At 41.8% G+C, this 13,531-nt stretch overlaps 1 protein-coding gene across 1 annotated transcript; it reads left to right on the plus strand.

The window, feature by feature from the left end:
* Positions 1-1,695: 1,695 nt before the first annotated feature.
* Positions 1,696-10,287, plus strand: LOC139666654 (protein FAM83H-like). Its single transcript, XM_071545946.1, has 6 exons — positions 1,696-1,936; positions 2,586-3,037; positions 3,261-3,425; positions 3,631-3,755; positions 4,053-9,015; positions 9,125-10,287. Exons 2-6 carry the CDS (start codon positions 2,594-2,596, stop codon positions 9,134-9,136), a joined length of 5,709 nt encoding a protein of 1,902 aa, XP_071402047.1. The 5' UTR covers positions 1,696-1,936; positions 2,586-2,593; the 3' UTR covers positions 9,137-10,287.
* Positions 10,288-13,531: the final 3,244 nt, after the last annotated feature.

The raw sequence follows: 13,531 nt of genomic DNA on the forward strand, positions 1-13,531 counted from the left end.
TGAACTGAGTGTACATTATTTTTCATGCTTCTATTCCAACTACTCCTCTGTGTGCCTTGGGTGGCGCCCGAAGGAAACAATGAGGGATTGTTTTCAAGTCTTCACTTGAGCAGCTAGGTTGCATCATTTCCCTCACTTAAGTTACATCACATTCCATCCTGACATGGCTATTTTTGCTCTTACTGTGGAGCAACCCTCACTGTATCCAGGGCCCTATTCAACAAAACATGTTATGGGAAGTACCCGCTTGAAAACCCCTCCAACATCCAAGGTCTCTTCATAGGCACTCTCGCTAGTACAACACCACAAGGTACAGTTACAGCAGAGCCTGTCTGGTGAAGTAATGGGCATTATTTCAGTCTGTAGGCATTATTGCAAATCGAGCAAGATGGATTGTTAATGAAGCATGAAGAGAAACAAAAGAATGAGTGAGCAGCAGTACCGTACCTTTCTTGGCTGCTGGCACAGTGTTAGCAGAGGAAGTGTTGCCTGCAGGCTTTGAGGCTTTGCCTTTGTCCTGGCCAAGCACTGCCCTGCTGTTCTGTCTGTGTTGTGGGACTGCTCCTTCATCAGAGGAAAGTAGGGTATAATCATTATCAACATTATCATCATCACCATCCTCACCAGTACATCATTGTCTACATCATCATCATCATCATCATGTTAAGAGGCTCAATGCTTCATGCCATGTTTTACCCTACAGGCCTCAATCCAGTACCTTTAACATGTTAACATGTCTTGGTTGACTGATATCATTCTCATGATTGCCGTACCTACCTGCCTTTTTGACTCCTTTCTGTGCCTTACTTCCAGTTTTGCTGCGTATGTTATTGTTGCGGGAACTCATTTTTTAATTCAAACTATTCAGCAGGTCTGGTTGTATAACGAGTTAGTAGTTAACTGGGGAATATCAAAGATTCACATTCTCATTTCCTGAACGCTTTTTGGTGTCCATGGTAACCATGATGAACGCACATGCACGTTATCCATAAGTCGGGCGCTGTCAGAGACACACTACATAACACAGTGTATAGTAAAAAAAAAAAAGAAAGAAAGAAATGTTAATGTTAGGCTGCATGTGTTTACTTTTCCCCAGTAAGAAGTAACCTAGTGTAAAAAATGCAATCCAGTGCAAAGGGCGTTACTTTTGTTATCAACCCCTATACATTTCAGATTGAACTTGTTTATCCTAAAACTATCATCTCCCCGATTCTTTTTCTTCATAATTTCATCGCATTCTTTCACATTAAGCAATCTTAGATGAAAAAACGTTTACTTGGTACTCCCACTACTTTTACGATAGCTATTGTAGTCCCTGATAATTCACACAGGAGATTTATCCAGATGTTTGAAGGTCAGAGAGGAGGCAGCCGCACATTTTGGGGGTGTGACGGGAAGGGAATGCAAAGAGTAGTTATTAGGCTACTTTTATAATGGGCAACAATACTCTAGGTTTCTGAGTAACGCGCCCAATATAAATTTGCTGCGGAGGAATTTTGACACCAAACGTCGATACCACATAAGGTAGTTTCACCGTCGGGACGTCAAGAGATTACAGATGGGCAGAGTTCAGCCGCCAGTGAACAAGCATGGACAACTACTCTGCTGAGAAGAGCTGTAGTTTATAAAGTCGGCAGAGCTGTAGTCGAGGCGGGGCGAGATTTGTCGACAGGAGCCTTTCTGTGTGCTGTACTTCAAACATTCTCGCCAACATGCCTCGAGCATGACAATAAACTGGTTAAGCGGGGTGGTGAAATGCAACAGAACGAAACATAAAGCAATGCAACAGAAAACTTTCGACGAGTCCCATCTGGACTAGAAGCACGACACGTTGGTGGAGGAAAACAGTAGAAGAGACGAACCAGAGGAACTGGGAGGCGTAATGACCGGATTAAAGTTTAACCGACCAAAATGTTGAGGAATACTTATCAGTGAGGTAAGGTCACTAACTTTAATATGGAAATAGCCTATAAAACTTACCATATGACAAGCGCGCCTACTCTACTAACTTTTGCTACAGCGTTGCCTGGCTCTGCTTAAGTTTGCTGTCATTACGTTTTCGGCCTATCAATGTAAAAAACAACATTGTTGATAAACTCTCTGCTTTACGCTAAAACGACTGGAAAACTGTTCATTTAGATTATTTATTCCCCCAACCCGTTTTATCTTGCCGATAAGGCTTGATTGGTGTTTTGAATGGACTGTTATATTTTCATTCTTTTTCAATTTTTATGGATGTGGCAATACATGAACTTGCAAATGGAGACTTGGCTTGTTGGCCAGAGGGAGGAGCCACACCCATAACCCTCTATCTTGTGGTAGACTCATTCCATCTCCCCTCCCTCATTGTGTTTTTGCTAGGACAGTGTTATAACTGAGAGGATCCCCGAGATAAGGCTCCTAAATCTCTTGTATGGGAGATTTGCCTCCTAGATTCAGGCTTCTGTTGGGGGAAAATATTAGCTATTATCCTTTTTTCTGTTATTTTGAGACACTGAAACAGCTGTGTGGTCGGAAAATTGTTCATATTGTGCATGATTCACCTATTTATCACAGTTCTCCTTTTGCCTGTGATCTCTCCTTAGATAGCATTATGGCACATCGCTCTCAGTGTTCCTCTGCTGGGGATAATCCCCTGGACCCCAACTACCTCCCTCCTCACTATCGGGAAGAGTACCGGTTGGCTATTGATGCACTTGTTGAGGAGAACTTGGAGGGCTACTATCAATTCCTCCAAAGAGAAGATGTAGTGGACTTCCTGTCCGCACCAGAGGTCCAGTATATTCAGTGCACTGTTCAGGTCCCACAGAAGAGCAGCCACCCTGAACAGCGCTATCTGGAGTCTGGTGGAGATGGGTCCTCAGACACCTACTGGCCTATGCACTCTGACCTGGATGCCCCAGACCTGGACCTTGGCTGGCCTCAGCTGCATCACTTCATTGGACCCACAGAGGTCACAACTCTGGTCAACCCCGCTGAGCCTGACATGCCGACTATCAAGGAGCAGGCCCGACGACTCATTAAAAATGCTCAGCAAGTATGTCTATCACTTATACATATGCTACACCTGTGTTTGAAAGTGTCATATGATAAGGAAATATTAAGGTAATTTATGATTGACTTATTTGATGAAGTAGACATAGGGCTGATTCTCAGTTGCTGATTATTCATGCTATTTTCTCAAACAAAATTCAAAACACACACCAACAACAACAATCCTGTTTTAACAGTTGTCTCATGTGTGGCTTTTTTCTCTTCAGGTGGTTGCTATAGTGATGGACATGTTTACTGATGTTGACATATTGGCGGATGTTCTTAATGCTGCCATGCGGAATGTTGCCGTCTATATCCTTCTAGATGAGCAACATGCACATCACTTCATCAACATGGTTTCCAACTGCCGGGTTAATCTGGAGAGCATCCAAGTGAGTCCCAGAGTTCCAGTGAAAAAACAACTTTTGAATATTGCGTATTGAAAGGGAACTTGAATTGCAGCCATTTTACATCACATTACTTTGGAACTTGTAATGTTAGTGCAATGCTGCCACCTAGCTTGGATTGTAGTTTACAATATAAAGATATTCATCGTATGTGGGTGATTCAATCATTGACTCAATGCCTGTCCCACAGTCTTTACGTGTGAGAACAGTGTCTGGCATCACCTATCACTGCCGCTCAGGGAAATCCTTCAAAGGTCAGATGATGGATCGCTTCCTGTTGACAGACTGCAGGGCTGTGCTGAGTGGAAACTACAGGTGAGGCAATTTAAAAACTGAAAGCCATATGAGTATGGTTTCTTGGAAAGCTCAAGTACCTAGTATCACAAGTGGTGTCAATGATTATTGATCACATTAATGATAATAATACTTTTTATTTGTAAGTGCTTTACATGGCGCCTACAAATATATTATTTTATACCGTGTATTTAGTATTTTCTGAGTGTATTGAGACTCCCCAGTGCCCATATTTTTGTGTAAGCAAAAACTAAGATGAGACATGCAATGAATATTATGCTTCCAAGAATTCATATTTACTTTCATCTCTTTGTACAGCTTCATGTGGTCTTTTGAGAAGATACACCGTTGTCTCGCACACCTTTTCCTTGGACAGCTTGTATCTACTTTTGATGAAGAGTTCCGGATTCTGTATGCCCAGTCCCAACCACTGATAATTGAAAATGTGCTTGCTTCAGTGGAGGATTTCAGCCATTTACCTGAGAGGCAATACATTAGTGATAGACCTCCACTGTACAGAGAGCCCAGGAAATTTCTACCAAACACTTCTCGTCCAGAGGAATGGGCTAGACACTCCTTTGATGAACGCATGGATATGGATTGGAAAAAGATGCCCCTAAACAGGCATGAATCCATGCACAGGTCACTAGACCAAGGCCCTGTAGATATGTACAATAAGTTTCCCTCGCAGCAATTACGAATGGATCCATCCTATGAGCAGGGCCACTCCAGGATGCCTATCAATATAATGGAAAATCCTGCCTTCAAACGGCACAGTTATGCTGAAGGTGTTCCTGGCAGACACTCCTCTTACCAATACCTGCAGCAGCAAGGAATGCCAAACTTTGAGAACCAGGGAAGGCAGTTCCAAAGGGGGCAGCAACCATATCCAAGGACAGGACCAGAAGCAGATTACAGTGGCTATGATAAGTTCCGGGACCATGGCTACCCTCCAGCGGATCAGTATTCTGATCCTGGTTTACCACAAGAGTTTGAACCATCTGATAACTTTGACCCTGTGCTTAACTATTTATCATCTACCAGCAATGTAGACTTTGACCAGGGCTCAGAGAAATTACCTGTAGTGGAAGTACCATTCGGGTCATCGCATCCTAAAAGATTAAGTGTAGGTCAGCCATATGCCTGTCAGACCTCTCCCACACACCCAAATCCACCAGATCAGAAGCAGTTTTTCCAGGCGCCTAACATTGACCGTAAGGATCCTATGGTGAAACAGGGGCTAAGAAATTGGAGGATTAGCTCATACCTCAGTGCATTTGATAATGCAGGAGATGAAGACCTGCCACTGCAACCACCTCATGAAACAGACCCTTTTGAAGAGTCCTCTGACCCCTTACAAGGAATGGCATCAGGCACAGATTTATCAGTTCCTAAATTTCCTAATGCCAGAGAGTTCAAGATTCCAGCAGTACCCAGGGCAAGTCAACTGCCAGGTTACACCAAACTCACTGTCCCAGAGTCCTCCAAAAAAATACCTGATGACTTTGTTACCATGGCAGCAGAAACCAAAACAACACCAACAACACTATCAGAATCATCATCAACAACTGAAGGGGACAAGATGGAGGAGGTAGAACCAAAGGAACCAAAAAACACTGTTGCTCGAAGGGAGGAGTCATTCCGTAGGAAATACAATGCTGCAGTTCAAAGGAGCTCCAGGCTGAGATCCTCTCTAATATTCAGCTCTCAACTGGAACAGCATGTTTCTCAAGATTCCACTGCCCCAGGCCAACATGATGAGGAAACTGACAAAAATGAGGATGATCGGACAAAATTACCTTTTGCCTCTAAGGTTTTGGGCCAAAGGAGATCTATTGCAAGAGAACCTTTTGAATGGAGCCGTTACGGAAAGTCAGCCACCTTTGATAACTCTACCACAGAAACTTCCAAAGCAGATGATATAGATAATAAAGCAGATGTTAAGGATTCATCAAGGGAAAAAATGTTGAAGGATCTTATAGAAAACAATGATATAAAGGAGTCATCTAAACCTGCAGAAGTAGAGCCTGCTAACTTTTCACCATCAATGCCCCGACCCGAGCCTTCTCAAGTTGAGCTGTCCAAAACCGACCAACCAGTACACCCACCCAAAGCTTTTCTGGGCGATCCATTTTATGTAGATATGAGTGATCCAGACAAGAGGCTCATGTTTTTCAAAGAGTTAGCAGCAAAACGGAAAGCTGCTAAGGCTGCATCAGCTGAAAAGAGCACAGAGAAAGATCCCAAAATGCCTCCATCTGAATTAAAAAACACCACCACTGTGAAAAAGGAGGAATCTGAGACTTTCTCAGAAAAAAATGCTACTGCAGAGGATGCAGGGAATAAAATATCCACAGAATCAAGTCTACATCGTGATGTCAATGACAAGACTAACAAGGAGGAAGGCCATCCCAGAAATGATTCAAAACCTTCCCATAGCAGTGAGGAGAAGCAAACAAGAGACTCAACTGATTCAGAGAAGATAGAGCTGAAGAACAGCCAAGCAAGTGTATCTCTGCCTGTTTCTGCAGGATCAGCTCCATCTCATAGCCAATCACCAGAAAAACCAAAGCTATCAAATCCTGCTGCAAAAGAGTGTAGCCCATGTCATCCCCTTACAAAAACAGACACCAAGTCTTCTAGTGTTCCTTCTCCAACAGACTCACTTGCACAAAGCACGGATAAACATGAAAGCCCAACCCTTGATTCTACCTCGAAGGAGTCTAGTTCACTCAACCCCAGTTCAGTGGAGCTACCACCGTCTTCTAAATCTGTCACGCTGGAATCTAACCAAAATCTTGGGCCACTCCAGTTAGAATCCAGTGACACTTCTCCTCCCACTCCGTCTAAATCTAGTGCAGTTTCTCATCCCATTGGATCAGAATCCAGCTCTTCTCATCCATCAGTACCAAGCTCTTTCTCTGATCACATGTCAGATTCTAGTTCTCAGAACATTCCATTTGTTTCTGGTCCCTCCCCCTCTGGCTCTGCTCCTCATTCCACTCCATTAGAGGTCGTCCCTTCTAACATCAGCCCAGCAGATTCCAGCTCCACCCCTACCTCCAGTATACTGTCTCCAAAATCTGACAAAACAGAGCCACAGGAATCTGCCAGCCCCTCCCCGCCAGAATCCTCCCAATCTGCTAACCAAACTTTACAAGAATCTTCCATCATACAAACAGCTTTACCATCCGACTCTACCCAAGTTAAACATGATTCTGTTACCCAGTCGACTTCATCTGGGACCCTTTCAACAACTGACTCTTCACATGCAGAATCAAATGTTTCCTCTGATACTTGTGCAAATGACTCAGAACCAAACACAGCTTCATTCCAGTCCACCACAAAGACGCACTCTGAAGAATCTTGCACTCTTAAACCTGGTTCAGAAAAAGATCTTCCTAAATCAAAATCCAACTCTGTTCCACAGCCTGTCTCAGTACAGTCCAGGGTTTCTCCAAAGGATGTCAAAGCTGAATACAATGTATCTCCTAGCCTTAGCCAATCATCCTCTGTCTCTCTGCCTACTGAGTCATGTTTACCTGTTGTATCTGATCTGGAAAGTCCTAATTCCAGACCTGACCAAAAAGAGCCTAATACTCCTGAGCTCACCCCAGCAGAACCTCCACCTGAGCATGCTCCAGCAGAAACCAGTTCTGTTCTCAATCCAGCCGTTCATTCTGATTGTCCTCCTAATGCTTCCCCATCCAAGCCAAGTGCATCTCTCAAAGTTGCACTAGCACAAACAACCTCTCCATCTGAACTTACCCTAACGGGATCTAGTGCTCCCAGTCCCGCTGCAAAAATATCATGTTCTTCCCCTCAGTCTGACTCAGGTGCATCAGCTGTGTCTCCTAAGGCTGAAAAAACAGAAACCAACAAGTCCCCTGTACTCAGCCCCTCAGAAACCATCAAGTCCCCTATACTCGGCTCCTCAGAAACCAGCACGTCCCCTGTACACGGCCCCTCAGAAACCAGCAAGTCCCCTGTACTCGGCCCCTCAGAAACCAGCAAGTCCCCTGTACTCGGCCCCTCAGAAACCAGCAAGTCCCCTGTACTCGGCCCCTCAGAAACCAACAAGTCCCCTGTACTCGGCCCCTCAGAAACCAGCAAGTCCCCTGTACTCGGCTCCTCAGAAACCAGCAAGTCCCCTGTACTCAGCCCCTCAGAAACCAGCAAGTCCCCTGTACTCAGCCCCTCAGAAACCATCAAGTCCCCTGTACTCAGCCCCTCAGAAACCAACAAGTCCCCTGTACTCAGCCCCTCAGAAACCAACAAGTCCCCTGTACTCAGCTCCTCAGAAACCAGCAAGTCCCCTGTACTCAGCCCCTCAGAAACCAACAAGTCCCCTGTACACAGCCCCTCAGAAACCAGCAAGTCCCCTGTACTCAGCCCCTCAGAAACCAGCAAGTCCCCTGTACTCAGCCCCTCAGAAACCAGCAAGTCCCCTGTACTTAGCCCCTCAGAAACCAACAAATCCCCTGTGCTGAGCCCCTCAGAAACCAACAAGTCCTCTGTACACAGCCCCTCAGAAACCAGCTCCTCTCCCAAACTCTCCTCAGCAGACTCAAGCAAATCTCCCACACCCCCATCAACAGAATCTTCATCTGATCATAGCCTGACTGACCCTACCTCAAAAGTCACTCCACTCCCAACAGAGCCTTATCCACCATATAAAACACCCACAGAGTCCAAACCTGTTACTTCTGAAAGCCATACTTCTGTGAAACCTGCACCTGCTGAAAACAATAATATGGACAATCAGTGTGAAGTAAGCAAAGAGCCTGAGAGACCTGACTCTGCAAGTGAGAAAAAACTTGGGGACGCTGAGGCCACAAACAAGGTCAACAAAACTACTCCACAGGAATCTGTCTGCCATGGAAAACCAAATGACCAAGCAAAGGAAAATAACAGCTCTGAAATGGCAGAGGTCACATCAGATGAAGTAGTTCCTCTGTCACCTCAGTCAAAGCAGTCAAAAGCAAGCCAGTCCCGTTACCACTCATCAACAGCCAATGTACTCTCAAGCAGCAACCTCAGAGATGATACAAAGTTGCTTCTAGAGCAAATTTCTGCAAATAGCCAATGCAGGACAGAGCCTACCAAAGAGCCAGCTGTCACTGATGATGACAAAGAAGATGAGGCTGGCAAGAATGCCAATAAGGAAAAAGGAGGCACCAGATTAAGCAGAGGGCAGCCTAAGACCACTCAGGAGCGGGAGAAGCTGCTTGAGAAGATCCAAAGCATGCGGAAGGAGAGGAAAATCTACAGTCGCTTTGAGGTATGCAAAATGAATGTGTCATTATTACTATACCACTAGCTTATTTAAATACATGTTTGCTTGCCGCCGTGGCAAATAATTTCATGTGTCTCTCTATTACATTTCATAGATGGCACCTTAACTGGGAACCAAAGTGAAGTTGAGAGGATGCAGAGAGAAGAGAAGAAGAGAGAAGAGAGTGCATAGAATAAGGAAGAATAGAGAAGAAGCCAAAGGAAAACTGAAATGACAAACAAGCCAACTTCTCAACAAAGACATTTTGTAAAAAGAGGATTTCTTCGTGGGCTCTTTGCAGACATGGATTATTATGCCCAGAGGAGTACGAAAAGTGGAGGAAACCATGTTCTGTGGCAGTCAATTTATACAAAGGGTAAAATTAATGTAAATGATTTTGTAGCAACAGGTACTGAAACCTGCTGTCCTAACTGTATGTGCCATGATGAACTAAGGGACTTCTCACTGTGGCTCAGGGGGCCTGCTGTGGGTGTATCACTGAACTGTTACCAGTGTGAAAAGGAAACAGGCACTGAGTCTAATGTGTGATCAAATATGTTTTTACTGACTGCATGGGTAAAGTGCAATGTTACTGTTTGTTCCTTTGATGTGGTCTGTCTGCGTTTGTAGAGTACTGACAGCCATAATACAAATGTCAGTATAGGTTTTAAATCAAAATGTGATTTTCAAGTGTAATAGTTACAGTGTGAGTTTTTAAAACTATATTACAGTTTGCATTGCAATATTTCACAATTTTGACAATCATGCTAAACAAAAGATGTGTGTCGATAATCATGCATATTTGTGAAACAAATGGATATGTAAATTCTTAATCCATGCAATAGTCAAAGTTCTAATGTAAATAAATAAAAATTGTAATTATTTGTTACCTAAATCAAATGGATTGGAGAGATGAAAGATGAGATTGAAAAAATAATTACATTTTAAACATGACAATTCATATCTGTGTATGCACACCATACAGTATGTAATGTGCTTTTTTTTGCTATTGAACATTATACAGTAGGAGTCAGTGTGCATGTGAGGCAGTCAACCTCAATTTTCCAAGCTGTTCTTAGGTGCCTAATTCTTGTTTTTGTCAGAAGTTTTTGAACGAAAACTGTATTGATGTAAACGAGGAGAAAATAGTTTTCTAATTCTGAAACTACAAATGCTGCAAGGAATTTGCATGAACGATTCATCATTACATGTTTGTTTGTTTTTTATAATGGGTTTATGATAGCTGTTTCCAAGATAGAATCCATTTGTTAATAAAATGTCTTCAAATTATTCTGTTCTTTTTTTGTCCTGTAAAGATGGTCCCCTGCTGACCTCTTTGTTACAAGATCTGTGCCTGATGTTTCAGACATGTTAATTCCTTATTTAAGTTATGCTATGGAGGCAAATAGAGCACTTAATTTTATAAATTTCTAAATCACTGAGGTGGATTGATCAGGCAGGAGTTTGGTTTTATGGTTGAGGGAAATCAAAGTTATTCTGCAAAAGTAGACATTTTCCAAAAATATCATAGTTTCATCCAGTTTCATGAGTAATGACCTTTCAAAATTAAACAAAAATGCTAATTTGTAAGATCATTGAATTGCACTGCCTGAGATGGTTTTAAAAATTGTATGGACAGTTGTGTTCACTTGCCAACATAAATATTTTATTTTTAATAACTCTTCCAAGTTTAACTACAGGAAAGTGTTTTCCATAACGCTTTCTTTCGACCACCTTAATGCAATTCAGTCATTTTTCATCAGATTGCATTTTTTATGATTTTGAGAAGTCATACCTCATACCACAGAAAGCTATTGGAGAGAAATAAAGAGATATTTTTGATTTTTGGAAAATGTAGTTTTGCAAAACAAATCACATATTTAAACTGTTGGAAAGAATGTCCTGCTCAAGTAGAAGTACTGTTACTTTGCTGATATTTTTCTTAAGTAGAAGTAAAAGTACTGGTGTAAAAGTAAAAAGTTGCTCTTTTAAAATGTACTTACTGAGTTACATTTTATAAAATAGAACACTGTTACATGTGATCTTTTCCATGCAACTCCCAAAGGACGAGAGGACAGAGTTCAAACTAGATTCTTTAAATTTGAAAATTTGGAAATTACAAAATAAAGTGCATAAACAAAATAAAGCCAGATTATTATTCTCTAGCTGAGCTACAAATGGCTCCACAATTGGCCAATATACAATGGTCCAGTTTCTGTTGTTGTAAAATTACTGACTTTAAAAAATACCCAAAATGTACAAGTACACAAAAAAGCTACTCAATTACAGTAACGTGAGTAAATGTAATTAGTTACTTCCACCCTTGTATTTAAAACACTTGAGAGTTAAACCCCCATGTGTCTTTTGCTTTTTTGTATCTTGATAATCACATATGAGCATTTCACTTGACACGGCATGACACGGCAGAAAAGTGTGCATGTGAATGTGCATGTGCATTTGGCCACACTACGCAGAGTTTGAGATTCTTGACAGAGACATTTTTCAAGTCAGTCATCCAGTGTTGGATATGTAAAATGCAGCCTATTTGCCTTCTTTGATGATAATTTGCCTTCAGTGACATGGTCTGTGGAACTGCAATATAATAAGCTGTTTGGTTTTTGGTTGTGTTTGTAGTATCATAAGGATTAATTTCAAGTTAAGTACTCGTGATATAAAATATATGCATGATCCTGTGATCATAAAATTCCACAGGGGCCTTGTGGATGAAGTGTATCCTGGCATTAATGTTTCACTGTGCTCACTTGGAGGGAGGGAGCGAGAAACACTGTTAAGTCTATAATATGAGGGAGAAGATTGTTTGCCTCTCGCTTTCTGAGGTCAGATGAGTATAACTGTCCTTATACTGTATGTGGTTTTGTTTTTAGGCTATTTTAATGAAAAGCAGTAGCCTACTCATACATCCTGTTAATGAGGAGCTGGGAGAGAGAGAAAGCCCACACACTCTATTGCTCCTCACACACCTTTACTGTGCCAAAAGAGGACAAGATTTCCCAATGGGTCGTCATCAGGTCTTCCTCTCTCTCTCCCTTTAGGCTATTTCAGGCGAAAAATATAAAAATTTCTTAATTTCCATAATTTGACAAAATGCCTGCAGGACAATATCCCTGGATGAATTCCTAGAAAGGAAAGCCAGGTGCTTCCCCTGATAGTGTGCTTCACATTTTCAGTCTGAAAATGTTCTTACTTAATATTTTCATACCTCATATTTTTACAGGTTTTGAATGTTCTTTGTTTGACCATATTAAAGAACACAGAAAGAGAAATACTTAATACTGCATATTAAAAAAAGAGTCAAACAATATTAGTACATTAATTTGTTTCTTTAACCTTAGAATATTCACAATTACAATTAAAGTTGTGAAGATTTCAGCATTTCTGAATAGGACACTAGATGCAAACGCTTGATATGATTGTTGACAACAGCTGTTTTAACAACATGCAGAAAACCCAAAGGCCAATATGGATTGTCTCAAGTCAGAACCTAAACAAACTGGACAAAATGGAAAGATGATAGGGATGTGGATACCATTTTCCTGGTTCAGAGTTGTTACTATAAAAAAAAAAAAGAAAAAACTATAGGAATGTAAAAGATCAAGTATTCTTTGAGTCCATAAGGTCATATATGTTCAGATGATCATATGGGTACTGATGTGTAGTTCTCTGTTTTCTAGTTGAAGACATTTGTCATTTTTACACACATTGATCCGCTTTGCTCTGAATCCTCAAATTGAGTGGTATTCCCCTTTAATCTCTTCTGTAGAAATGTTGTTTCGACTCTTTGACATTCTCAGTACTTTGTACTTAAGTAGAAGGAGTAGCAAAAATGTAATGGGTCACTTTACTGATTCCAGTCAGGGAAATTCTCTTTTCTCTTGCCCTCCTCCACATGGAGGTAAGAGGTCAGGGTCAGCTACAGAGCAGCACTCCTGGAGCTGGTAGGGATTCAGTGTCTTGCTCAAACACACTTCAGCAGGGCGGATGCTTGCTGACACAGAACTTGAATCTGGGTCTCTCAAACCACAAGGCCACCTTCCACCCTCCATCCAATGACAATCATCCAGTTCAAGTGTCTGTCATCTCTGAGTCCAACTAAAGCCTGTGACCATATATTGTTTTATTGTCTTTGTCAAAGCAAAAACCATCTTTACTCTAGCGGGGCTTCTCTTGTATAAGATTACGAAAACGATCAAGCTCACCGTGAGTGAACTTGCCACCCAATCACATGCTTAAGTGGACTGGTTGTGAAAGAAGCAATCTTATGCTTCATGAAGAACAGTGGGCCTCTTGTCAGCAGTCCTATTTCCACTGCATGCAAACATCCCGATAAGCTCATGCTGAATCACACTAATCTTTTAATAAAGAGCTTTTCTTTGGCAAACCTTCGCTGCTATGGAGTGCCTCTCACATCACATGCTTTGAACTATACTTTTTGCCGGTGTTAAATTATTATAATTTTTTGTTCATTTGTTTAGGGTTTGACTTTTGCTAAACCTACTTTAGA

The sequence above is a fragment of the Centroberyx affinis genome, unplaced genomic scaffold (genome assembly GCF_046629955.1).
Source record: "Centroberyx affinis isolate AG114_WGS23_722 - 3 ecotype Tasmania unplaced genomic scaffold, CSIRO-AGI_Caff_v1 ptg005079l_1, whole genome shotgun sequence".
Classification (NCBI taxonomy): Eukaryota; Metazoa; Chordata; class Actinopteri; order Beryciformes; family Berycidae; genus Centroberyx; species Centroberyx affinis.